General features: G+C 38.4%; 1 protein-coding gene across 4 annotated transcripts in view; it reads right to left on the reverse strand.

Moving 5' to 3' along the window:
- FIGN (fidgetin, microtubule severing factor) overlaps positions 1-27640 on the reverse strand; it is a 105476-nt gene that overhangs the window by 2676 nt on the left and 75160 nt on the right. For all 4 annotated transcript variants that reach the window (XM_077785000.1, XM_021528570.2, XM_021528567.2 and 1 more), the window contains one exon: positions 1-6938. This exon is cut by the window's left edge and continues 2676 nt beyond it. In XM_077785000.1, coding sequence (XP_077641126.1) covers positions 4690-6930 — 2241 coding nt within the window. In that variant the 5' untranslated portion in view covers positions 6931-6938 and the 3' untranslated portion in view covers positions 1-4689. The remainder of the gene's footprint in view (positions 6939-27640) is intronic.

Below are 27640 nucleotides of genomic sequence, written 5' to 3' on the forward strand. Positions count from 1 at the left end.
TTTTTTTGAATTCTGAAATACTAATATCTCCATGTTTACTAATGTGCTTCATATAAATCAGCAGACAATTAAATGACTTTTCCTTTTTTTTTTTCTTTTTTAAATAAAGAGACAAAGCTATTTTTTGGACATGGTGTGTATGCACATATAAATATTATATACACACATGCACACATACAAGATGGAAAGGAGTTAGTGCTGTGAGGACAAGGTTAACTTTCAGAGCTGATGATGAAAACCAACAGATATAGATTATTATACATTAGAGGGATGACTTTTCTAACAAGGGCAGAAATCAGGAGTAATTCCTTTAAGTCAAAGGGTTATACCACCTTCAAACTGGTGTAAGTGAAATTGTAGGGGGCTCTACAACTTTTGGTGGCCTTGTTTTGTGACAAAGTGTATCCTTCAGATCTGAGTAATAAACTTTCCCTCATGATGGAGTGCTTGAGAGAAAAATGCAGAGGGATTATAAGAACAGCCCTTTACCTGAAGTCATTTCTTTTGCAGACAGTGAAAACCCTGGTCATATCCCCAAATTTTCTTTCAATGTATTAACATCTTGATGCAGGAATTAATTTGTAACTCTTTAACTAGACAATCCCCTAAAGAACATCCTATGAAAATCCACCTAAATATGACCTTGCACCATTTTACAGAGCACAGCCTCCAAATAGCTGGTAAAGACACCCAGATGTTTGGCCTATGTATTTTAGTCAGATGGTTGATTTTCCCCTTGGTAGGTTTGTAATGCTCAAGAAAACATTTTGCCCATCTATCTGCATTTGAGTAGAACACAGACTGACTAATAGATAAATAATCCATGTGAAAGTAAATAGCCTTAAAGTAAACTGCCTTCACATTCCATTGATCAGCTCAGTCAGCAAACTTTTATATATTGTCACTAATGTTCTAAATATTTTGAAGAGAAACACGCCAGAAGTACAGAGTATTTCCATTTCTGTCCCACATAAGGTCATTTTGAACTCCTCCTTGAATTGATATTGATCCTTCAGCTTGCAGGAATATTCCTCCAATTTATTTTATTTTCATTGCTATAGGAATTGCTACTGAAGGTAAAAAAAGGAAGAAAAGGAGCTGATGCAGAATGGAACCCACATGCAAAAATATGACGTAAAGCATCTGCAGTGATAGCCTGACACAGCAGATGCTTTTTAACCATTTCAGGTTCCTTAAAATTCAGGGTTGTGCCAGTGGCAGGAAGCCCCAGCCATCCAACCAGACATTTCTGTGGCAGCAGCCTCCAGCTTTGTCCAATTGTAAAGGACAACAAACAGTTTTCTACCATGGAAATGTCTAAGACCAGCAAATATTTCATCCTGAAAACACCATTAAATCATATTTTGTCTCTCGTCTCAAAACCAATCCTACTCTTTGGAACCTGCTCAAGTTCAGGATTGTGCTTCAGCCTTCCTGGACGCTCTTTGATTAGAAGGCTGCTGAGAAGGGCGAAGGACCAGCAGTCTGACAAAACCTGCTCACTAGGGACAAAACAGGGGCTGAATGTGGGGGAGAAGAAGGAAAGCAATAAGAAGGACAAGATGTGGCAGGGGATTTAGCCAGCTCAGGCCTGAATTCCATCAAAGGACTGGCCAGAAATCAAGCCTGAAGAAAGGCTGAGGTGCCTCTTGTTAGCAGTTCCTGGCCAAGCTCTCACCAAATTCAACAGGCACCCTCCCAAAACTATACCAAAGACAGCTGCTGATAAGGAAAGATTTGGGTAACAATCTGGCTCTGTTTTCCTCCCCTTATAGCAGCACTTCTGCTGCCCAAAGCTGAATTGAGACCAGGAAAACATGAGCATGTGGTATGTGGAACCTGCATCTTTTACACCATTTCAGTTTCTGCCCGCTTCTCACTTTGGTTAAAATTTGAAAAATCCATTTCCCAGAGTGACTTTTCAAAGAGAATGACTTAAAGCTGGAGGCCAAAGGGACTGTCTATAATTTTGTTTGCTTTTGGTTTTGCTACAGGATAAAAAGAGCAGGAAAAAAACCACTCAGTGCGTAGTTTTCATTTTACAAGCTGCAAAAAAAAAAATCTGTTAGGAGTACAGTCGGGAGAAAGAGTTTATCAAAACTTATATGAGCCTTTAACATGAACACAGCCCAATAGCAGATACGACAGGCAATGTCTAAGACAGAAATTGGGTCAGTGATCTGCAGCAGTGTACTTGCCAGTGCGATCAGTGTGAACCTACAGCTAATGGGGACATCAGCATCTCCCAAATGTGAGGATGGTGGAATGACCGGGGTGAAGAAGCAGCCTGTGGAGGTTTGGGGAAGCAGAAAGACTGGGTCATAACAAGGATCACAGACTGTAATTGCTGCTGAAAAGAAAAAAAAAAAAAAAAAGGCAAGTGATGTACTTAAGTCTTACTTTCTGTATCCTTAATGAAAGGCACTGTTTTTAAAATGGTACTTTCATGCTTAAAACATAAAGTTTTAGATAGACAAAATGTTTGCCAGGAATCCATTTTAAATTAGATTTTGGTTTATTTGCTCTGTTTTTAGCATGTTCTATCTAAATATATATATATATATATATATATCTTAAAAGAAAAATAAAGAAAAGTAATAATCAAGAGTTGTAAATTTCCAGCAATATCACAAAATCCCTCATTAGCTTTCTGAACGCTAAACGTCTCCATTGATTTAACAAAACGGATAAGGTCTGTACAATTTTTGAGAAGACAAACATGACCTAGTAACAGATTGGTATCTCTCTTCTTGGGGCTTTTCAGTGCATTTATTTAATGGTCTTGACGTACATTACTTAAGAGAAACATTAAATGCCAGTGCTTTGCAACAGTTTTGTTACTGTTTCCTTAAAGTAAACAAACAAAAAATACATTCAAAAAAGCAAGGCTGTTTTGTTCATGTGATGGCAGAGGCTTTGGGCAGCTGCAACACGCACTGCACTTGCTCAGAGATATTACCCAACATCAGTCAGCTGTCACCAAAAGAGTTGCATGGAAAGCATTAAAGGATAAAAAGAAAGGGGGGGCTGGGGTGGGGGAGAACTGAGCAAAATGCCACACATGCCAGCTAGTCTTTCCAGAAGGAAGACACCAGAATATGTATATTTGGGGGAGGAAAAAGGAAGGGGGAAAGAGCACTAATACAGAGAAAAACTTGACTTCAGGGGAAAAAACAGCAGCTCTCTGAAACTTGTTTAGCAGGTTTGCATTCCTAATGTAATCTGACTTGTGTTGGTGGTGGTTTTTGCCCTATTCCTTACTTTGCTTTCCAAGAGAAACGTAACAAAACTGAGGTAGAAATAATGGTGGGCACGCTCCAGCCTGAAAGAGTTCTAATGGATGCTAAATGAAGATTGCATTAAGGACAATGAAGCCATACATACACAACAAAAATTCAACTTTACAGTTTGGGAAGGGAAGTAAATGTACTTTGAGGGTTCAGTTTTGCTTTGTTATTTGTACTGTTTGTTTGGTCACAGTCCACTGCACTGCTATAAACAGTTCTGCAACCCATAGCTCTGCCAGCAACCTACACTGATTCCACTACCAACAGCTTCACCAAAATAGCCTCAAAACTACGACTAGACCCATGCAACAAAGGCCAGCCGTCACAGCTTAAGGTAATTTGCCTCTCGCACTCCTACCAAATCTTACGTTTGACTGTTTCAGATGCTAACGTAAACCGATTAAGTGGCTCTGTCATTCATCTATGCACCTTCTAAAGACTGTATCACCTTATTATCAAGGAGCAATATGCTGAAAACTCTTACAGTTTACCAACAAGAAAAATCATTCTGCTCTGGTTTGATGTGAGAAATTGGCAAAAGAACCATTCCTGAACACTCGGAAATGCTTCTGTTTCTATTTTTAAAAACTGTAAAGCTTCAGTCATATCACGCTTTAGTTTTTTCCTGGATACATTCAAAGTAATTTTCCTTGCCATATTCCAATTGTTGAGGTAAACATACATATTTAATATAAAGTAACATTGAAGCCTAGCCTATAACTCTCAGCAGTACATAGTGCTTTCAACACATTCCTTTGAGGTACTGTACAAATCACAATCACTTTCCTGAGTTTTTGCAGACAGAACATTAAAAGAAATGAACTGCAGAAATTAAGGTCCAGATTATCATTACCCTGTTTTACCTGTTCTTAGTTTAACACCACAGAACAGACAGGATTGAGGAATACTGTTGCTCTTAGAATAGCAAAAATCTGGCTCTCTGTTGCAACACAACCGTTCATCTCTTTAGTCCAATAATGTTTGAAGTTAAAGCTCTTTATATTAGCACATGCCACCAATGTAATTGTGAGGCAAACAAAAAATAAAGCACCACTTCAGGCACTTGACAGCAACTAAATCTCAAGAACAGCAGAATGGAATCAACACACAGGGTTCATGTCCTTCTGAAATCAACCCACTTGCACCTTGCTCCTTGGTGAGTATTGTCTAGCTTGAACAGAACTGAGCATCAACATGCGCTTTCTGTCATGTGTGGCTTTTTCAGATCAGCAGCTCTTGTTTGATGCACTTTTCCTTCAAGTATACCCTGGCTCTTTAGAGGCAAGGTAAATCATAGTCTTCCCAGTACCCTTTGCAATTTTAACACTACTGAAAAGGGTTCTCTACCCCTATGTAGCAGATTCTGTGTGTGCCAACATTCATTACATTTTTTTAAGTAGCATCACTGACTGCAACCAAACATTTTGTTCCATTCAACGTATGTATCAAGCTCTTTTTGAGATATGCTAGGCTGTATCTTGCAGAAAGCAGTTTCAAAGTCTTGATATGTAACTGGCCTCAACTGGCTGGGCATAATGGCTGAAAGGTCTGTGGCTGGCATGGCATGGAGTGGGCCCACCACGGCTTCCTGACACAAGTGAGCCACATCTAGTCCAGAAAAGCCTTCTGTGCGCTGGACAAGCAGTGCAACCTCCTTGTCATTGAGACAGTAATTGTGCTGTGAGAGCAGTTGTACTATTATCTGGTGTCTCGCTGTGCTGTCAGGAAGTGGGATTAAAAGTCGTTTCATGAAGTACCTTCGAAGAGATTCATCAATTTCTTCTGGTTTACTCGTGGCGCAAATTACTACTATTTGGTCCTCAGCAGAAGTCAGTACAGTGTCCAGCTGCATAAGGAACTCGGTTCTCATCCGACTTACTGGACTATGTTCTTCACTCACTTGAGAGGAAAGGAGCATGTCAATGTCACTAACAAAAATCACTGAGGGTTGGCGACACCTTGCCACGAGGAAGGAGGCATGGACAATTTTTTCTCCTTCCCCTAACCACTTTGTGACAAGGCCAGAGCCAGTGATTTTGAAAAACGTGGCCCCCAGCTGACTAGCTATACATCTGCCCATTAATGTTTTGCCTGTTCCCCGAGGTCCAAATAAAAGGATGCTCCGAGGTAGAGCAGTCAGTCCATTGAATGCATCTGACCTCAATACTGGCCATAAAACCTCCTCCTTAATGACGGCCTTTACTAGATCTAGGCCAGCAATGTCGCTCCAGTCCACGGGAGGTCCTTGGCTGATAATCTCATTGGTAACAAGGTCAATGAGGTGTGTGTCAGTATTCTTCAGTTGCTCGTCCACAGAGTGGTTGGATGAGGTAGCTGCACGAAGTCCCGGGCCTTGCATTGGGTGAGGGAGGAGCTGCCTGTGCTCGTCACCATGCTCATTCATTACTGGGGAGCTATACTTCCCAAACGAGTCACTCGATCTCGAACCCAGTGAGTTTTTAGCGGTACTATAGGATGGGGGTGTTAGAGCCCTACTGGACTGGCTACTGAATTTCCTTTGCTGTTCAGAGGACATTAGCTGCTTTGTTGGCTTAAATGCTAAGGATGATGTTTCAGCACTTCTGTCAAAACCATTCCCTCTGTTTGCATTTGAAATGCTGTTGTCTGGCATTCGATACATTGGACTCTGTGTAGATCTCTGTTGGCCATAGCTGTAATTTCCATAACTGGAGTCCATTTCTCCTTGCCCTGCCATGTAGAAAGCTTTCCTTTTGAGAGAGCTGGCTGAACTGTTTGTCAGGGCAGATGGCGCGATTGGCGTCAGACCGTGGCCCTGGTAGGAGTAGCTGGGGACAGTGGTTGGGGGCAGAGGGGTTGGAGCAGGGATTCCTGAAGGCAGGTAAGCCGAGGGTGGTGGGGCACCCCCAGGGCTGTACCCAGGGCCAACAGCAGTTTGAGGAGGATAACTGGCAGAAGGGTAGCTGTAACTGGAGAGATTGGAGGTCCCGTTGTAGCCAGGGACGAGGGCTGGTGGCGGCGGTGGTGGTGGGGGCTGTAAAAGTCCCGAGCTGTGCAAGGGGGATGGATGAGGGGATGGAAGTGCAGGTGCTGGCTGGCCGCTGTAACTGGTATGCAAATATGAGCCGTTGTATCCTGTGGCATATTCCTGAGATGGGAGCCCTGAATGAAGACTGGGAACGGTGTGACTTCCACAGGTGCTGCTGGAGTAACTGGGCTCAGCCAGGTTACTGGCCACCCCAGGAGAGCTCCCGATGCTGGCTGAGACATCTGCGGGAGGGAGGGCTGCACTTACCCCAGCCTTGCTGGCGGTGATGACGTCTGGGACACAGTTCATGGGATACACACTCTCCGAGTTCAAGGATGGCTGCCAAGGCTCACTTTCATTCTTCCGACCATTCACCAGCCCTGAGGGAGCTTCAGAGTAATTGCTGAGAATGGGTCGCTCAGCCGGGCCTTCCAAAATCCCGGAATATTTTTCTGCATACTTTTTCAGAAGGTTGGAGGCGGTCAGAGCCGAGATGTCATCGTTGGCCCAGGCGTACTGGTACGTGCGCTGCAGGTGCCCCCGGTAGGCTTCCACCTTGTGGGCTGGGGACCGGGTGGTTGAAGTGATATCGAAGTGCTGTTCTGGCCACTGGGCATGCTCCGGCGTCCACTGCATCTTCAAGCCTAGGGCAGTAGGAAACAACAGTTAACAGTGACCTCAGCTTTTCCCTTATGTGTTTAAATGAGTCCTCATTTAAAATTTCTCATACAGCCTGTGAGCTTCTTCGGCCCTCCGAAACACTGTACCTAACACCAAAAGTCCTTAAGGAAAGAAAAGGTAATGCCCTTAAGAAGTGGTATGGTTGGTTTGTTACAGGCACATACACGCATAGTCAAATTTTTTGCCAATTCGGTAGGGGGTCAATTTTTTGTTTAAAAAACATAGGTAATGCTATATAATTAAACAAAACTCAGTATATTTTAAATACTCAGAGTGGAGATTTAGTGTAAGCATACAAGGCATCCAACTGCTCTGTCCTCTTTCATCCCTGTTTCAGTTTTATATTTTAACCAATATAAAAATATGAGACACAGCTGACAGATCACATCTAGGATACCTCTCTTATTTGGTACTGAACACCTAGTTAGCAGAGTATAATGCACCCTGCGCAGAACAATATGACACAGACATAGCAGGTCATTCCATAATCCAACTCTCATCTAAAGTGGTCCACGACAGTTTCAAATCTGCTTCTTGGAGTGCAGCAAAGCAATCTCCCAGGCAGCGCTCTGTCGCTTTCATCACACAAAGCCTACAACTCGGTATGAATTACAACTGGCTCCTTTCTGCCTCTCAGTTCTGTTGTTGAGGGTCTGGAAAAAAAAAAAAAACAAGCATGACTTGTCTGTCGGTCTCCTTGCTTGCTTTCTCTTCCCCCCTCTGCTTCACAGCCTCCAGGGTACAAAGAAAGAGGGTTAAAGAAAAAAATAAGGGGAAAAAAAAAAGATGAAGAAAAAGAAATGAAGCCAAGTGCCTAAAAGTTCTGTGGCTTCCACAGCTAGCTATAAAAAAACCCCCGAAACAAACAATACAAAGCCAAAATCAAACCTATCATTTAAAAAAAAAAGTAAATGTAATTTTGAAACAATTAATCTTTTAATAATGTGATGTGAATTATCCCTCCTCTTTGTAACCCACTGCAATAGGTAAGAGCAATTTACAAGCATTACAATAACCCCCTCCAACTTGTACCTATGCATGGTAGACACATTGCTGGGTTTTGTACAGCTGTATCAAATAAACCTCTTTAATCTCTCTCGTATTACCAAAAGTGATTTTTGCAAACAGTCTTATGGCCTCTGGCACAGATTCCCTGATAAGGAGGAGGCCTAGCCGAAATGAAGCATCTGTGGCACTAGCTCCCCTCTGAATTACTGCAGTCTATTTTGACAGTTTCTACCCCCTCCTGTTTCTCTCCCCAACCCCTTTAGCTCTTCATTGCCTGACTCTGGCATCTGACATGGCCAGCTTAGCCTCGCTGAGCTAAACCTAACACAGCGCACAGTTTGGTAACAGAATGGCATGTTTATTCCCTTCTGACTCCCTCTTCCTTGTTTGCAAAACCACTGCACTAGACACTGGAAGTTAATTAGCAGGATGATGCTGTGCTAATTGTGTTAATTTACAAGGTTTTAGTCAAAGAGAATCATGCCAGGGCTGGCACTGCTGTCATGCTTCCGACTTAATGATTAAGAAATACTGAAAACAAGGTGGGAAGGATTGCAGTAATTACACAATAAATGAATAAAGCAACAGATTCATTTGCAATTATATTTTATTGTGGTTGCACTCATTTGCATTTGGATTCTTTTTTTTTTCTTTTTTGGATTAATGTATTTGCAAATCACCAAATCATTTAAATTTAGGCTGAAAATGGCAAAGAACCTTTAATTGAGCCTTTTATTTTATTAGCACAACTAGTCCAACTAGTAAATCTCACCCCCCCGAACATGCCATTGATTACTTGTGGATTTTTTTTATTCCTAAGCATTCTCTTTCTCTCATTTTTCAAACACTTTGACAACTTGATAAAAATGTCTGTTAACAGTTATACAGTTATCCTAGAAAAGTTAATTCAGAGAAGTGCTTTTGACAAATGCAGCTTTGAGACTGAGGTTTTGTCAGATTTATTTCTATCCTTTAGCATTAATTTAATATTTTTTGCTAATTGTTACTGATGTTTCAACCATTACCTTTTAGAGGGAGTAGGTATATAATGAAATTGGGAGAAATTACAGAAATCATGTATTTAAAAAACTTCATTTAAAAAATGCAATTTTAATGATAAACTATCAGAAGCTTCCAGAAATCACACTTTGTTAAATTCTGCTGGAAATCTGAAGAACAAATCACCAAAAGCCAATTGCCAGTAATCAGTATCTGAAATTATTCTAATGTCATGAGAAATACTACCAGCTTTTTTAAAAGCCAAAATTATTAATGCTCCTATAACATAGAACTGCATGACAGTGGCAAGTTCACCGCCCCTTTAAAAAAAAAAAAAGTCAAACAAAACCAACAAACAAGCAAACCCTATCTGCGTTCTGCAATGTTTTGCTTATAAGGTTACCAAAACACTGAAAGCTTCTGTTACAGATATGCAGAAAAACTTGAGTAGGCTGATGTTTCACTAGATACTAATGAACAGATGCCATGGGAAAGACTCTTTGCAAAGAAAGCACTAAAGCAGCAGTGAAAATTTGGAAAAAGAAGGCAAAATAGAAATGGATGGAGCAAAGAACCTGAGAGGGCTGTATTTGTACTGTAGTTAATGAATATGCTTTTGGCACATTGTTTTTAACTGCTTCTAAAAGAAAGCTTTTTCAATTTAAAGAGATAATGCACTGGGTTGGAGCTCAACAACATCGCTCACTATCTGCTCTGTAAGCTTTTCAAAATATCTTTCACAAATACTTAAAAAATTTCATCAATTGGTCTTTTTTATTTAGAATGGATCATGAGTTGTTAAAATAAAATAATTAAATTTATAGTCACAGTGGGGAGATGTATTTTGATTGTGCAAAAATTCAATTCTCTGAATTTTATTCATCTAGATTAATTTCTTTTTCTTATTATGAGGCTGCAAAAGAATGTCGGAAAATCTAAATTATCCATTATAAGAGGAGGGAAAAATCACATCATCGGCATTCTTTATTTAGAATAATTGCTAGATAGACCAGTAGTTTCACACTGTCATGCTATTTTTGGATATGCTCACTGAACAATAATTGAAAGTTTATTTATTGATGCATATTAAATACCAGTGCATTTAACAAAGGCTGTAAAGGCAGGATTAGGCTTTGATTAGATAAGCTTAAGAGAACAGGACTGTTCTCATCCCATGAAACATGAGCATTTATTCCAGCACATCGCAATCATTAGTGTTATTTGGAAGCATAGGTTAATAGATAACCATAAGCATATTTTTTGCATTAGTAAGCAGTGAAGAAATCTGAATTTACATGAGGTCTGCTGGAATGGTCTGGACTGGGGGGCACAAAGAGCCATTTCCTCTACTGGATATTAATTGAAAAAGCAGAAAACTTTCACTAGGTTTGGCTCTATTTGATAATAGTTCACAAATTGCTTGACAAAAGTCAAATGTGTGATTTAGGAGAGAAAAAGAAGCAGCAGCAGCTGTTGTAATTTTTAATTATGCAAACATTTCTCTTCCCTCTGCCCACCCTCAGCCTCAAATTGCTTAATGTTTGTAGCCACTTCCTCTCCATATTTCAAATTATATTTTATTAATTGCTTTTTGTTTAAGATGATACATATTTCTGCATTTCTTTTGTTAGGAATCCAAACATCTAAAATCAGGTAAATCAGGGCACATTTAGAGGTTGCATTTTTTTATTTAATGTAATTTAAACTCTGATATAAACCATAGTCTTGCATGGTGAATAACTTTCTGAAAATCCAGAAGCAACACAAGGCTGAATGTTTTAAATTAAAAAACAAAAAAACTTTGCTAACTTAGGAATCCTCTGAACTATTGACATTTTTGAACTGTGTAAAGTGTGCTGGTATGAGCTGTAAAAGGCAAAAGGAAAGGACTCTGTTCTTTAAGTACAGGTATGTACTTACCAGAGAATTGCTTTTAAGATAAATTTAATACATTATATAGAGAGGCAGGGTAGGCTATTTTAGCAGTATCTATTTTTCCTTGTCCTAACAGCCTTGCTATACATCCCTACTCCATAATTCCTACAGCTGGATCTATCCAGATTACATTTAAAGTAATTATAGTCAACAATTTCATCATGGAATTACTTCAAACTAAGTGTTCAACCACATTTCCCCTTCTAATATTGTGCACTTAGCCTGAAAATGGAAAATCTAACACACAATACTTCATCAGTTGCACATATAATAATTCCATATGACCGAAAGCCATTTACATATTCAGTTATATGAATTCAAATTAAAAATAAACAAAGAAAAAACCAAACAAAAAGGAAAAAAATGACAGAGTTATAAAAAACTAACATTGCAATCTGAACACAAAAAGGAACAAGCAACATCCTACACATCCTCACTGCCCAACAGGGCCTGATCCTGCTGGGAGCTCAGATGACTTTGTGCATAAAAAGAACTCCCCAGTGCTGGTGCCCTCAATACCAGGTCAAAACTTCTCAGCCCCATACAGGATCATATCTGTCAAAAAAGATAAATAACTAGCCTTTGCTTTCAATTTAAATACAAGAGTTACTGTTGAAAACAAGCATAGTCCAGAAATAGGACCACACTGGGTAATAGCACCACAAAGGATTTACAGTGTCCCAACTCACCAACTTGACTAGCAAAAATGTGCTTCAGAGAAAGGATACATTACTGGGATGTTAGTAAACCTCTCACCGAGTCACACCTCTAACAAAATAATCAAACTAAAATTAAATCATATACAACTGTGGATTTCTGAAGATACTGGAAGAGATTGCACTGCACTTTTACAGATGTTGGCAAAAAACCCCAAATGTCCCAGAGCTGCTGTGCACAAGGCACTAGAAGCAGGGCAATACACCAACCTTCCCAAACAGCTACCAAAGTTTCAGTTTGGATCAGGGGCCTTCAACTGTTCCTTCAACATACCTGAGGCAAAAGAAATTTTGTAGTCTCTCTTTTCCTGCCCCATTCACCCCTGCAGTGCATAGGTCCTACCTAGCACGGATCTGAAGCTTCCTTTGCAAGCATCAGGAGTCAAGCAGGTTCTTAACTTTAGGCTTGTTGTTAAACATGATCCCAGCAACTGCCTAATGCACTGCTGAAAAGGGCTGCACTGCACCAGGGGTGAAAGCACATGGATGCTTCTGCTAAGTGTCCATAGCTGACAGCTAGGAGCACTCTGCTGCAAGGTAGGAAACAACTCCAAAGCCACAGCTCCAGGTACCACCAACCATTTCCCCTCTAGACTTGAAAGGGCATGTGAACTTTATCACTCTGGATTGCTTACATATTTAGCCTAGGACCCCAAAAACTGTCCCTGCCCAAGGAACTACTACCCTCAGCCCTGTCCCCAGTTATTCAAGACACCAAGTGTTTACACAACAGATCATAATGATTTTAGCCAAGGGTTTGCTTCTTGTGGACGTGAGGAGATTGGCTCTGCCAAAAGAGCCACTGACTTGAATAGGTGTTTCATTAGGAACATGCCAGTATACCTCAAACCCCCTACTCCAGTGTGGGCTGAAGTTGTTAGTACCTTGAGGATCAGGCCTTAAAGTCACATTTTAAAGTCCTTCTCAAGTATGAGGCAGAGCTGAATAAATGAGTCATGCTGTTCAAGATGTAGGACACACAGCTCCCTGGATTTGTACTAAACTGATAATATTTTATAAGACTGTATACTGTCATATGTCCCGTAATAATAAAAATTAATTCAAGATAAAACAATACTTTTACACTCATTTTTTTATTAATAAGCATAATTTCAGTTGTTTGAAGATAGTGCAACTGATCTCTCTTAATTGGAAACAGGAGGGATTTTGAAGAGTGGATTGAGCTAATTATGTTTTGCAGGGAAAAAAAAAAAAAAGGAAAGAAAATGATTCCCACATTTATTTTCTAATTACTCAGTGAAGACCTCTGCTCTAGTCCATGAGGAACTCCTTTGACGTCAAAGGACTCGCTGGGAGGATGAGCCTCCAACTGAGATGCCCAGCTGTACAGTCCCAACCTTGTAAGCTTTTTTCAGTAAGTGGCAGCTACAAACTCACAAAAACAGGCCTGGAAAGTGCTCTCAGCATTTTCTTGGTAGGGGTCTGTTCTTCCTTTTATTATATATGCAAGCCCTACACATCAGTGGGAGAAAGCTGTTGGCAGGGTATTTACAATATGATTCCCATCTACAAGGATAGTGAAAGCATTTCAATCTTTAAAACAAAACACTTAAATCACGAGTAATATTGAGGATCACATATATGTCAACAGCACTTAAAGATGAAAGCGGTAAGAAAAACACAACATATTTTATGCAAGATTGGAATGGTTAAAAAAAATTACAAAAGTAAAGACTAATTCCAAACTGATACACCCCAATTATCTAACTTAAATACTGTCAAATGATTATTCTTTTAAAACCACACTTTCACACCTTACAACAGCAAATTACAATACATTTACAGCAAATGAGTTCTCTTCCCACAAGCCCCCTTCCTGCCATTTACATAAAGCAGCCTTTGATAGTCACAAAGACACTTCTGGCTAACCAGCCTTTAGAAGATCCATTAGCTTCAAAGGCCTGAAAAACAGAAATAAGGAGAAGTAATAGTCAAGCAAGCAAAGGAAAACTACGTGCAGAGATGACACTGGCATATTTTGCCAGCAGGAGCAGGCTGTGTCCGGAGGCCAGCCTTGCAGCAGATGTGACTGGAGCTGTTCCTGGGGCGCTCCCGGGACCTCCCAGTCCTCTGCCCAGCTCAGAGGTGTTGGTTTCTCTGCAGCAGCAGAGACTGACACAAAAACTCCTTGCTGTGTAATCACAGTGATGCACGATCACCGTGTACCAAAAGTAAAGCCATTTATGTACGCGCCTTGATACCCACTTATGTAAAGGATTGGTCATATTTGTGATTAAATGCAGCTTATCTTTGAAATATTTTATTATGTCAGTTTGCCCTCACCGTACTAATTTGCTCATATCACTTTTCTATACCAACTAGAAAACACACTAACAAAAACAATAATTGAATTTTCTTTCACTCTATGATGCTTCCTCTTGCCAGGATTTACATTTTTAAGCTGTTTTTGTCAAGTAGCTCTGAACAGTAGGAATGTTTATGCCTTTAAAGGACCTAGCATGCTTTGTCAGTGCCAAATGAATAAGATGATAATTTCTGAGAGGATACTCAGAAAAACAATAGCTGTAAACAAATGTAAGCATAAGTTACATGAAAAAAATTATTTTTTTTCAGTCTACTGAACACACACTTATAGCTATAATGTATTTTTAAAAGCTTTAATATACCACATAATCTGCAATTTATGCCCATATAAACATGGAAATTAATATAACTGTTGTAGGATAACTATAGTGATTCCGAGAATTGGAGTATTCACATGATAAAATATAATAATGAAGAAATATGGATTTTGGCCACTTGGCACAAGTATTTATTCATATTTGAAAATGTAAAATATTTTAAACTTGGAGTTTAAAATATTTGATTGTGTTCCCACTGAAGTGCTTATTTCAAGGCTCAAATAAACCCAACTGAAGCTTTTGGAAGTGCAGCAAAATGCATACTCTTTTTAGGCAACAAAATAGCAGAAGTAGCCCTTTATTTGGTTTTTCTTCAAGAAGTGGATTTTGAGGCACATTTACCTTGAAAGAGAATAACACAAATCCTTAAAAGCAGAGCAGACAAAATACCTTCATGCTTTATCGTGTTTTTCACATAATCAGCTGAAGCAGGTGAAACACAAAACCCTGAACTTGTTTTTTAGCAAGTAAGTAAGAGGCAAAAGGAATAAATTTTCAGCACTAGAAAGCCTGTCATGGAGCATTCAGATCTTGACGTAAAAGCTTCTAGGGAAAAAAAACCCCTCTAATATCTGAAAATTATAAATTTCAAATATTGGATTCTATTATTTTTCCATTTCTGTTGCTAATCATGTTTTAGCAAATTGTTTCCTTTTACTCTTTCATTCACCCTTAGAATTATTGCTTTGGTTCCTTGCCACTAATAAAGCTTTTCTAAAACCCTTTTCTCATGTATCGTAAATCCATTAAGACAATTTCCTTCTTAAGCTCACTTCCTTTTGCCAAATGAAGATCATCAGGACATACCACACATGTCCAAAGGGACAGCAGAGCTAATGAATATGTATGTTTGATGTCACAACAGAGCACTCCCCTTGTTCTGCAGTATCGACCTTCTCTTATGTGAGTAAATAACAGGTGAGCACTTGTGCATGAGGATAAATGGGGTTAAAACTGCTATACAGGACATACTTTATTTGAACAAAGTGGTTGCACAATAAATACAGATTTAACTGATGCTGAATTATTTTTATATCATGTTGTTCCAAAATGTTAGAAAATCACATTGCTTTAAAACATAAGACCAATTTAGACAGCAAGAGTTATTTAAAATATATTTCCCTTCAACTATAATGTAATTTTAATATATTTTTCACTCATCGTATCTAAGAAACATAGGTATGTATTTCACAGCTTTATGTGTAGCAACAAAAGATTAATTCCAGAGATTCATCTAGCCAGCTCTATTTGTTTTATAAACATGAAAGTAAAGTTCAATTTCAATAAGTTTCAAATAATTGTAATCAGGCTTGACCCGTTACATTCATCCAACATAAGTGAAAAAGCAAATTTATATGGGCCAGTAGCACAATGCTCCAGCTTGGACTCAGGAATACTGCTTTCCTTTTAAAGCACTTATTTCAAAACCTACCCTTGTAGGATAGGTAGGAACAATTGCTTTACTCAGATTAGAGTACCTCTGCTAATTAGCTAAATGAGAACAAATACTGATTAAATGTATATATAGAAGTAATCTGATACTCAAGAAAAAAAATCCTTAACATGTGTCCACAGTATACAAAGCTTTCACAAAAATTGTTTATGTTATTTATGCTTTTTGGCAATCTGCACATTAATTTTTAATGAAATAGTAAAGAGATGTTGCGTCTCACACTTCAGTAAAAATATTCTATAACCAGGACTGGTTGACATAGTGCATTAATTCAGTGTCCTTCACTCCTGGGACCTGTGTATAATTTAGTCCAGCCTGAAGAAAATAACTTTGATCTGAAGGCTGTGGAAAAAGCTACATATGAAATGAGTTTTGGTGGATTTAGTGTTGTTTCTTATATACAGGACGACATATGAAGATAAACTGCTTTAGAATGCTCCTGACATGGCCCAGGATTAAGAGCAGGGAGCTCTTAGCAGAGCTCATCCACTCTCTCCCTTTTTCCCATCGTACCAGACACACATCACACACATTTCTCTGTACGCATCAAAGCAGCTACTGCTGGCACACGCTGCCTTTCCAAAGAGAATATCCTGTGCAATAGGACCGTATCTGCAACATCTACACTGATTTGGTGTCTCCATTAAAAACCCAAACAAACAACAACGTCTATATTGCAACACGGGAGACCGCGTTGTACGAAGGGATGATGTTACCACTCGGAGCGCGAGATTTCCTTGCCAGGCCAGGGAACACCTAAGCTGAGTGATCAGAACTGGACTAATCACGCTCTCGGGGAAAAAGGAGCTCCGGCACAGCTCCTTCCCCGCTCGGCTTTCGAGCAGCTGACCCTTCCTTTCCTTCCTGCTCCCCCCAAAGCAGAGAAACAAGATTAAAAGCAGAAGCACAACCAAAGAACTGACATCCTAGAAAAACTAAGCTGAGATAAATCTTTCCCCCACTTAAACCTTTCAATTACTGTATTTCACAAATTCCAGAGATTCTTTCTTGCTCACTCAATAAAATGTATCCGAATTAGCTAGTGAAAAATGGAATATAGTCAATTTTTTGCATGCTCTTGGTTTGGAACTTACTGTATTATTTCCTGAGCATTTGAAAGGAACTATATAGATTGTTCAGTTGGCTTGACAAATTATCTGGGGGACAGGGAGAGGAGGAACAGGGAATTTTCTACAGACAAATATAGAAATCTCTCTCTCTATCCCCTTCTCTCTCTATTTATATATTTTAGATACACAGGCACCAAGGCACCAGAGAGAGAATATCTCAACTGAGAAATTGAACTCTGTGTATGCTGATATTTTTTCCATATTCCTGGAGAGAGTGGCAAGGAAAAGAGACTAACTCGTCATATTAGATGCTGGTTCTCCTTTCTCAAAAAAAAAAAGGTAAAATTCATCCTGCAACAGGAAAAAAGTTAAGCTATGTCCAGAGACACACAGTATGTCATTAAGAGGGTGCATAGACAGAAAAAGAGGGCAGAGAAAAAAAATAACATGCTGGTTTTAAAAAGAGAAAGAAATTATAGAGCCCAGCTGATAAAACATTCCTTTGCAGCTATCACACAAATTTAGCTATTTCTGTAAACAGATTTCAAGACACAACAGAAATCTAAAACATGCCATGATTGTATCAGTAACTATCTAAGTACTATTGATAGCTTAAATAACAATAATCTGTGTTATTTTTCCGTAATTTTGTCCATAGCCTTATTGCATATGTAGTCACCTAATGATGAAATACTTTTAAAATTTGCTTCAGGGTACAGAAGTCAAGCTCCACTGATTAGCATCTCAAAGCGCACTACAGGCACACATTTGTATAGCAGAATAATAGCACTTGTGTTTGTATGCTGCTAAAAAAACCCAACTCTCCCCCCCACCCCCACCTCCCCACTATTTTACTTGATGTTCGATGATGCACACTGATGAAACTCTTCTCACAAAATATATACAATACATAACAGCTAACTGGAAGAATTTCAAAAACAAGGCAGAAATGTAACATCACAAAAAGGAGCCAAAAAGGGGGTTTGGGACCATAGAAGATACTTAGACCCCAGGCTAAGTATCATAGGCTTAATTCTTCTGTCACTTCTCTGGTTTGAAGTCAGAAGAACTACTGAAGTTTACAATTTATTGCAAAGGAGATAAATGTGCCACATTAAAATGTGTTAATTACACAAATTATATTGTATTCACTAGTGTTTAGAGTTTGGGCCATGTGTTAAATAAAAATTCACCACAGAAAATATTTCATTAAAATCTTGATAGGGAGTTCTGATATTCACTGCACTAGCTCGGTTTCTGATTAATTTCCTATGTCTAATTAGGTGGCATTCAAACTATATTGAATGTGAGCCTTCCTAAAATTCACTGTAAACTGACAGGACAGTGTCTGATTTCAGCCACATTCTTAGACACCAGTCTAAATTGCTTTCAGCAGCCCTCCATCCTTCCCTGTGCATCTCTCTTCTGCCATTTCTCCAGGCATATTTTATTACAAGTTTTAGTTAGAAAAGTCTCCATTTAATTTTGTATTGCATAATATTAGAAAAGTGCATCCACATGGATTTGTATTAAAAATGCTATACACTATCAACAGGAACATTAGAATCTTACTAAGTATTCAGCAATTATAAGCTTAAATTATTTTTTCTATTAACACTTCTCTTTATCCAGAATGTGTAAGTAACATATAGGAATGACTTAAAGAGTGCTTAGCACTAATATAATTAAACACACTTAGCATCAAGAACTAAGTTTATAAACAAATAGATATTCACTGAAGTATGATATCAGTAGTAAACATTTATAAAAAGTTGCTTCTACTCCAGAAAAAATAATTTTTAAAGTTAAAACAAAGACCAGATTGAATTATGAGGTACTGTGAATGCTGTGAGAGTCTCGTGATTGCATGTAAAAGATTTACAAATCTGTAGAAGTTGTACAGATAACAACTCAAAGGTGCATTATGCATTACACTAATCAGAGAAATGTATAGCCTCTGCAAAGCAGGTAGGAGTGAATAATTTTAATTTTCTCTCTTCTTACAGTTTTATATTATTACACAAGGGAAGCAGAGGAAACCTAAATATGACCCTATTTAGATATACTAACTGAAAAGCCTTTGTAGAATTTTTAAGCAAACAGGATTGTGCTTCCAACGCTGCCCATCTAGTTTTCCAATGTGTTAAATTGGATGGTTACTTGGACAGCTCTCTATTCATTACTGAACTGTGGAAAGGAAACACAGAGGTGGCATTTTCCTTTTAAACCATCTAATGCCTTGTAGCCAGATTCCAAAGCATCAAGGAGAGATTTCTTTTTTTTTTTCCTTTTTCTTTTTTTTTGCTAGTAGACAAGCTGTCGTAATTGAAATGAAGTCTAATCAGACTCATTACTGTTTTCAGCAATTTGCACCACCAAAGATGCTTATTAGGTAACAGTGTTTAATAAACCACTCTTTAGAAAACTACCAGTAATGAGCTCTTAACAGCCAATCTTTAGCGTGAATGTAATGTGAAAAGTGTTCCTAGCACTGAATAGATTTTCACATTTAGTAGTGTCATAATTAAGCTCAAGGAATTGGTAGCTGTGATGATAGATATTTACTGCAATATAGACTTTCCGCCCCGTGAAAATATATTTGAAAATACTTGGGGTTCAATATTTCCAGAGGAAATTTTAAAACTGCTTAAAAAACTGTGCGAGGCTGGATTAGGTCTATAAACGATACTTAAGCAGAGAGTATTTAGGGAATGTACAGAATACTGTGAGTCTGGTATCAGCTACAAAGCATGCATAAAGTTAATTCCACCTAGCTTTGTTTGACTGCTCGTCCATCTCTTAAGAATTCTAGTCATTAATATACAAATAATAAATGTTGTTGTCACCAGCTGAATAATAATGAACAAAAATGGCCAATAACAAGAGATACTTGAAAAAACAACAGCCAGTTCTTTTTCCACAATAAAAGCTGAAAATGCTTAAGAAAAAACAGCAAATTGCTTCATTTCAAAATAAAATTATGAATCTCTAATAAAAGTATATATATTTACACACATATACATAAATAGCTAATGCTATTTCTTCTGTATGTTTCACATACTATCAAGTCCTAGTATCTACTTAGCACCAAAGCCCCCCAAATTCTTAATGTAAAGAATACCACAGCTCTGAAAATGTAATATTGTGACACATATTATTCATGAAAGACAGCCACTCACAAAAGCAAAGTTTTCATCGATAGAAGGTTCAATTTAACTAGACATACACCTTGCCACACCAGTCCCATCAATACTACTACCTAACAAATGCTGAAAGTGGCAAAAAAGAAAATAAATTGCATGTATAAACTCCAACTAATTAAATATCCAGAGTAAATCTTGAGGAATAGCTTCTGTCCTCTCATACGATTGATTTCAGCTTGACATAATATTTAAAGTTATCAATAAGAAATGACCGAGACAACCTTTTTCTCTCCCACTAGGAGAAATACATAGGGATGCAAATGCTGTTTTGCTTACTAGAGATTCTGCTGGACAAGGTTTGTGTTGATGGCCAAGACTTTGGAAAGAAGTGCATAAACATGAGTAATCAATAATGAAACCACCAACAAAACGATGAAGATTGGTTCTCTCTGACCAAGGTTTTTATATTGGAATTCCATGCTAAGATGTTAAGAAGAGTTCCTTACTGAATGCTCTCACTGTATACCCTAACCCCAAACTTCAGCAGCCCTAAATGCAGCCTCTAAGCTTCCCTATCTGTTTGCAGCTTTCTGAATCAATAGGACAATGAGAACTGAGACTATCAAATTAATGCCAGTTTCATTTGATTTTGTGGTATGTGCTTCTTTGCACAACAAAGTGGAAAAAGGAAAAAAATCCCAACACAACCCCACACCCTTAAATCATTCCCAGATGGGTTTTTGTAGCTTTAAGATCAAAATATCTTCCAGTTTCTTAAGGCTAAACTGAATTTTATTTAGATCCAACATTTTTAGTGTGACTGTTGCTTATCCTATCATGCAATTCCAAACTCTGCTCCTTTAAGTCACATACTTAGCTTCTGTTCTTTGCAAAATAACATAACATAAAATATGATAAAATAAAATAACAGAGACTCCACAACTGCTTTGGACTGCCTCCTCTTGTACTTGTGAATAATGCATTAAACTTCCTATCATTTGTGAGTGACAACCCGATGGTCCAAGATGCATAATATGCATTTTGTACTGTTGATTTTACTAAGCACAAATGCTCTGAAGCATCAATTGTTCATCAGTAAGTCCTTCAATATCATACATTATGGTATTTTTTGTAGTTTAAAACTGGGGTTGACAGAAAGGTAGTATCCATAGGAGGTATTTTAGGCATTATTATAAAGCTATGGTTACCACCCTTTCATACTCCTAACACAAAATTAAAGCAGGGGGGAACCTTCAGTGCATTCCCTGTGTAGCCTAACACTACCACAAAAACAATAACAATAAGTTAGAGAATCACTTTTCTGCCTCAGATCCTCTGTATTTTATCAAGTCTACAAAATACCAGACTGCTCACCTAAGATGCTGGCTCCAAACAATGTCTGACTTTCAAGAGAAATTGAGATTTCCCCCCCTTATATCTCTAAGCCTTCTTAGCCCGATCACAAAAGTCTGATCTGACTTTTAGAGGAGTTCCCATTGAAGAACTAGGACCTACCAAATTTTACACTACTCCAGGCTGCTACCCTGAGATGTCATGAGTATGGACTAGCATAAGAAACTGCAAAAGCGTAGGAGGTCAGAGAAGGAGGTGAAGGGGCAGGGGCAGGGGCAGGTTGAACTCCAGGCAAAATTTGCCTCAAAACATTGAATTGGTCAGAAAGAGCAGCAACATCCTATAAAAAGGACAGTGAGAAGAACCTTATCACCCATATTTAAGGTGCTGCCATCAACTGGAACCTCCATGATGTAGATGTTGAGGACTCTCCACAGGGCCAAGCAGGATATGACAGCTCAAGTGGGAACGTTTGCTGTCATCAAAAGCAGTGTTGAACCCTGGAGTGGCTTGTCTCAGGACAACTCCAGCACGAGACAGCATAAATAGCAGAAACAGGACTCCATGCAAAACGTATTGCACTTTCTACAGTAGCCTAGACACTTCCTTTTCCATCAATTAAACTATAATACTATAGTTCACCTTCTCCAAATAGGGCCCAGCATCAACCAGCATTTGCCCTTCAGCAAAAGGTACCAAAACCAATTGTAGGGTACCTTTGAGTACAGAACACTTCAGATTTCTGTTCTCTCTTCTCTCTCTTTATGGTGATTTTCCAGTACATGAAGGGGGACTACAAGAGATCTGAAGAGGCACTTTTTACAAGACAAGGGGGAATTGCTTCAACCTGAAAGAGGGCAGGTTTATATTAGGCATTAGGAAGATATTCTTTACAGTGATGGTGGTGAGGCACTAGAACAGGTTACTCAGAGAATCTGTAGATGCCTCGGCCCTGGAAGTTTTCAAAGACAGGTTGGATAGACTTAGAGCAATGTGATCCAGTGGAAGGGCATGGCATGTCCATGACAGAGAAGTTAGAACCAGGTGACTTTTAAGGTCCCTTCCAACCTAAACCATTCTATAATTCTATCACTTTTTTATTCTTTTTGTGTGTGTGTGTGGAGTAGGAAGCAGCTTAGATGGAATACCATATGAAATTGTTTCACTTGATGTCGTGCATGGGCTTTTTTGTTGACTTTTTCAAAGGAACAAACCCCACCCCCAGCCCCCAACCCAAAAATAAACTCAATTGTTCCACTATAAGCAATCACTTGTCCGAACAACTGCACACAAACCAACTTTACAGACTGCCAAGGCTACTGTGCTATTATAACACATTTACAAAAGCTACATAATAGATGAGTTGCAGCAGATGAGAACATTTGTCCAACAGAACTGCAATCCTTTATCTTAAGGGAGACAATATTCCCTGCATTTCAGAATGGTTTAAACACACAGACTAGCCTAGTAGTCCTTTCTTTAAAGGTAGTCTAGTACACTCTTTCCTAACTGAAATTGCTTACAGGAATATCTCCTTATGAAATGAAGGAAGCAAAAGGAACACCACCAGGTCCTATACAATACAGCTGTAGGTTCTTCTGGGGGATGGAGGTTAATAAAGCAAATGCATGTGCATATGAGGAACACATTTGCAGGCTTTGGAGGGATTGGGATAAGTGCAGGAGAATGTAGCAGTCCTTTGTCTTTATTTTTCATTGAGTCTATTTTGTCTTTTCTCCACTATAAAGCTTTCTATTTATTTTAGCATAACTCTGTATCTTTGTCATTAAACAATCAAGTTCTAATAAAAAACATAATGCAAACAGCCAGTTGTGTAATGAAAAACAACACAGAGTTGAAGGGGGGTTCCTGCCTGATCTCAGCAGCAGATTAGCTTATGCCCTGCAGCATGAGACGGGAAATACGTTCCCCACTATTACAGTTTTGATTCTGTATTTGCATTTTATGTGGATTTTAAAGAGAAGAATTATAAAGTTTTGATTCAGAGAATCTCTTTTTCCATGTATACATACGTATAAATGTACAAAATATTTATTTCCCCTCCCAGAACAAAGATGATGTTTATCTCTAGTGATGGCTCAATGTCTACTCCAGAATTAACACACAGAAAAATCACACAAACAGAAAAGCACCCCCACATTCTGGACTATCCCAGTACAGAATGTATCAACTGCAATTATGAATACATATCTTTTTGAGAAATTCTAAGTGACCCTTTTTTCAGCAACCTTCCTGCTGCACTATAGTATATGGCAATATTATTTCTGCCTAAAGAATTACATAGCTTTAAAAAAAAAGTAAAAAAATATTTAAAAATCAGTTAATTCCTTTTATACTCAAGCAATGTTAAGACTTTATTCACTGGCAACAAGATAGGAGATCTCCAACAGACACAGATCTTTCAGATGCATCTTTCTTCCTGTATCTGACATACATGACCTCCTTCTCCCCTTCCCCATTCCTCAGTTCTTTACATGCATTTCTGCACTGTCCTCCATCTCAAACTTAAAGCTCTGCCAAATCAAGAGCAGCAGTGCTAAAGGGTGGTCAGAAAATAGGACAGCAAAGATTTTTGAAGTGAACAAAGCAGCATCCTGTTCCTACCACCTATCAAGCTTGTTTCTGGTTTCTTCATGTACTGAAGGCCAGGTTGGGCGATTGCCACTCACTTCAGGAATTTAACTGCAGATATAGCACAGCCCTTCAACACACTCAATCCCAATGGCTTGTGAAATTCATGTGGAGAAATCCCATCTGTCTGTCAGTGCACTTCCTAAGTGGCAAGTGAATACCTAACCTACCATACAGTATGTGGGATCTGCTCTGAAGATATAGTTAATATTGGGAATAAAGAGTAAAGCAGACAGCAGGGAAAAGAAAATCATATTTATGAGGACTTTAGAAACTTCAGTCCACAAAAGACAGGAAAATGAGGCAGAACCTTTATACTCAAGTATTTTCTAAGTACAAAGCTAAGGTTAAGGAAAACTTAAATTTGCCCATGGCCTTACTTCAATTTTTTGTTATCTGTTAGTATTTTCTTCTTTTTTTTTAACTTCTCATGGTTTTCATTAGGCACATTATTATGCAAAGATCTTTCGTCACCTTTCCGAGAATGCATCCAAAACATTTAAAGTAAATATCCTAGATTTGATTTACTAAAAATTGCCTTGAGTCCTATCCATTTTTTTATTCTATATATTAAACTGAGTTTGCCATGACTGAACTAAAAGGCACTTGATAACAAATGGTTACGGGGCATGGGTTGATATTTAAGAGGTAAGGTTGCACCAAGGTAAGTTTGATGGGCCATTTTGTATTGAGGATAACCAGCAATGACATTTCTTAAAAAAGGTCTGGATGCTAAAGAGGAGGAATGCTCTAAATGCATCAATGAAAACTGCTGCTGAGCATGACTGCGTTTTTTAATATTTGGACTATTTTCAAAAGAAAGACAGTCATGGTACAAATGTTTTTTCAATAAATCTCTGGTGAGTACCGGGCACTTCTAAGATCAGTTACACAGCATACTCTTAAAATGATTAAACTGTCTCTCACAGCACTTTAAATGACAGACTGCCCAGAAAAAGCACAAGTGCCCCACAAATTAGGAACTGTAGCAGTAGTTGATAAGCTAGAATGAGCTCTGGTGCATTTTAGGACACACCTCACCCTCATTACCGGGCTGCCCCTCTTGGAAAAATGCTTCCCCTTGTGTAAGGTCATTCAGATTCTAGATTAAAATATCGCACTGTAATGTTACCTCTTTAAAACACCTAACATACTTGGGTATAGAAGTGCTGGTTACAGGATGAACAATGAGCTTTCTTTTATATGCACTGCATAAACCTGTGTGATTTAGTCAAAAAGGAAAATTTAATCTGTATTTCTGGGATAGCTCTATCTAAAGTCACAAGTTGCAATGACAGAGAATTCAAATTGTTTAAGCAGTTCCCCTGCTCCCTTCTTCAAGTTGTTATGAGTGTCTATAATTTAGGCCTCTGTGTTCATAACATGCATGTGGATATCTCGTTAGTCATATGAATAAAGCTGCATAATTAGGCAGTGGTGAAATTTGTAGCCTCCAACTCTTTCTTCCACCTTCCTTTCCTGATGCTCCTTGAAGAAACTGCGATTTATGTTGGTGGCAGATCGTGCCACCGTTATTCACAGAAATACCCTTTGCTTGAGATTTCTTCGAAATTAGTCACAAGAATTAAACCTTCTACAAGTCACGAAGGACAGGGATATACCGCGTCAACTCCCCCGCCGCCCACACGTGTGGGGACTATGTTTGCTGGGATGGGAATTTGGGCAGGTGACCAAACAGTTAACTGTGCTTATCCTTTCATCCTCAAAAACTGGCAGAGACTTCTTTAAATTCTTAGAACTCCTTTTAGAGGATCTCTGTTTGACAATTTCTAAACATGCCCAAATGTGCACCAAGTTCATCTCTATTAACAGGAAATGAAACTGAAATAAAGAGGGGCTCTTCATGTTGACTGCAGGCATTTCAGATTTCATGGCAGCCCGTGTCTCCCCAGTGCCTTTCACATGGAAGAGATAATGTGTGTGAAGAAAAACAAAATTGCAGGTTTAGTAATGTCAAAATCTGATTTATGCCAAAATAGAGATGTCAACAATAGCAGAATAAGTGACAAGTGTTAAATTACCCAAAGAAGTAAATTCTGTAATTATTTACCTCCCTGGCATGTGATCCTTAACGACCTCCAGACCTAAAAGGAACAGCAGGAACCACACACATTTTGAAATTCAGCATTTTTTCTCTTTTTATGAGAAAATACTTTTTGCCCCCGATTTTTTTTCATACAACTAAGTGCCATCATCAACATTTCAAATAAAACGTCAGCATCAAGCCCCACAGCTGAATATGCTGGGAACTGAGTATACAGTCATCTGCAAATGGACAACTTTAATTCGATTCCTGGCACCACTGGCCACGCTGAGAATTCTTCTATCTCTTCACACCAGGGGTTTGCTCTTTTAAGCATTGCTCCCTGAAGGGAAGGCAAAACTAGAGAAAGAGGATTTCCAATGACCCTGCACAGATGAATGAATGTGTCAATGGTGAATATTGGTTCAGCTTTGAAACAGGGAGTCCTGCAGTGGCTTCTCTGCTTCATCCCCACTAGTGAGTTTCACTGTGGACTTCAATGTGTAGGAGGCCTTTAGGGAACACATAATAAATGGGAGGAAAAAAAGGGTGGGGGAAGAATCAACAAAATGGTTTAAGAATAATAAAAAGGCCTTTCTCCAATTGTAACCTTTAAATGATTTCTTAGAGATGAGCATCTCTTTGGCTTAGCTGGCTACAGAAATCAGTTTTAAAAAAGCTTAAATAAATAAAGGGTCCTTGCCAGACAGTCAACATTAGAGGCTAGCATGCACTTTCAGCACTTATTTAATTTTGATGGGTTTGCATTTGTTCACTTATTTGTTTCTGGTGCAAAGATGACATAAAATAAGTTGTGAAATTTTTAAATTGCTCCCCCTTTCAGGGTGAGCCTGTTTTTCTGTTTATGACTGACTGCATGGTGAGAACACTGACATGAACAAACTAAACATGGAAAGGAAAGGCGCCTCTTCTCACCTCCGTAACTCTCCTATAACTCAGGTGAACACAAGAGCACTTGTCTAAGCAGTAGAAGAATGCACATTTACTTCTACAAGCCTTCCAGTTCATTTTCATTCAACTACCTATCAATCAATGATACAACGTAATTTCCTAATTGTGCTGATATTAATGTTTCAGCTCTTTTTAAAACTAAAGAACATATGTTTCAGTAACTCAGAAGTCTAAGTATTTGAACATTATTTAGAATAACATTTCTCTAAGATCATATTTTTTACAAGTTCTACTTTTCTAAAGTTGCCATATAATTGAATCTGTATAGCAAACATTCTTAAAGAAATAACACAAGCTTTAAGAAGGTTGAATTGTTAAATTCCCAACAAATGCTGCTTTTCCTCCTTTATATATACAAAATTTTTATTCTTTATTAGAGAAAACCCAATATATTTAAAGTGAAATGTAGAAGTTCTCAATATTAAAAACCACAGAAGAGCAGAAGCATCTTTTTTTTTTTTTTTTTTTTTTTTTTTTTTTTTTTGTGTATCACAACTTTAATGTATAGGAAAACCCAACCAACCAAACCAGAAGAACCCACTCAAACTAAACAAACAACAACAAACATCCTGAATCCAAAAACCAACCAAACAAACTCCAAACACACCCCAGGAACTCTGCACAGGTTTCTATAAGTTTGAAAATTAGGTTTGCAGT

The sequence above is a fragment of the Lonchura striata genome, chromosome 8 (genome assembly GCF_046129695.1).
Source record: "Lonchura striata isolate bLonStr1 chromosome 8, bLonStr1.mat, whole genome shotgun sequence".
Taxonomy (NCBI): Eukaryota; Metazoa; Chordata; class Aves; order Passeriformes; family Estrildidae; genus Lonchura; species Lonchura striata.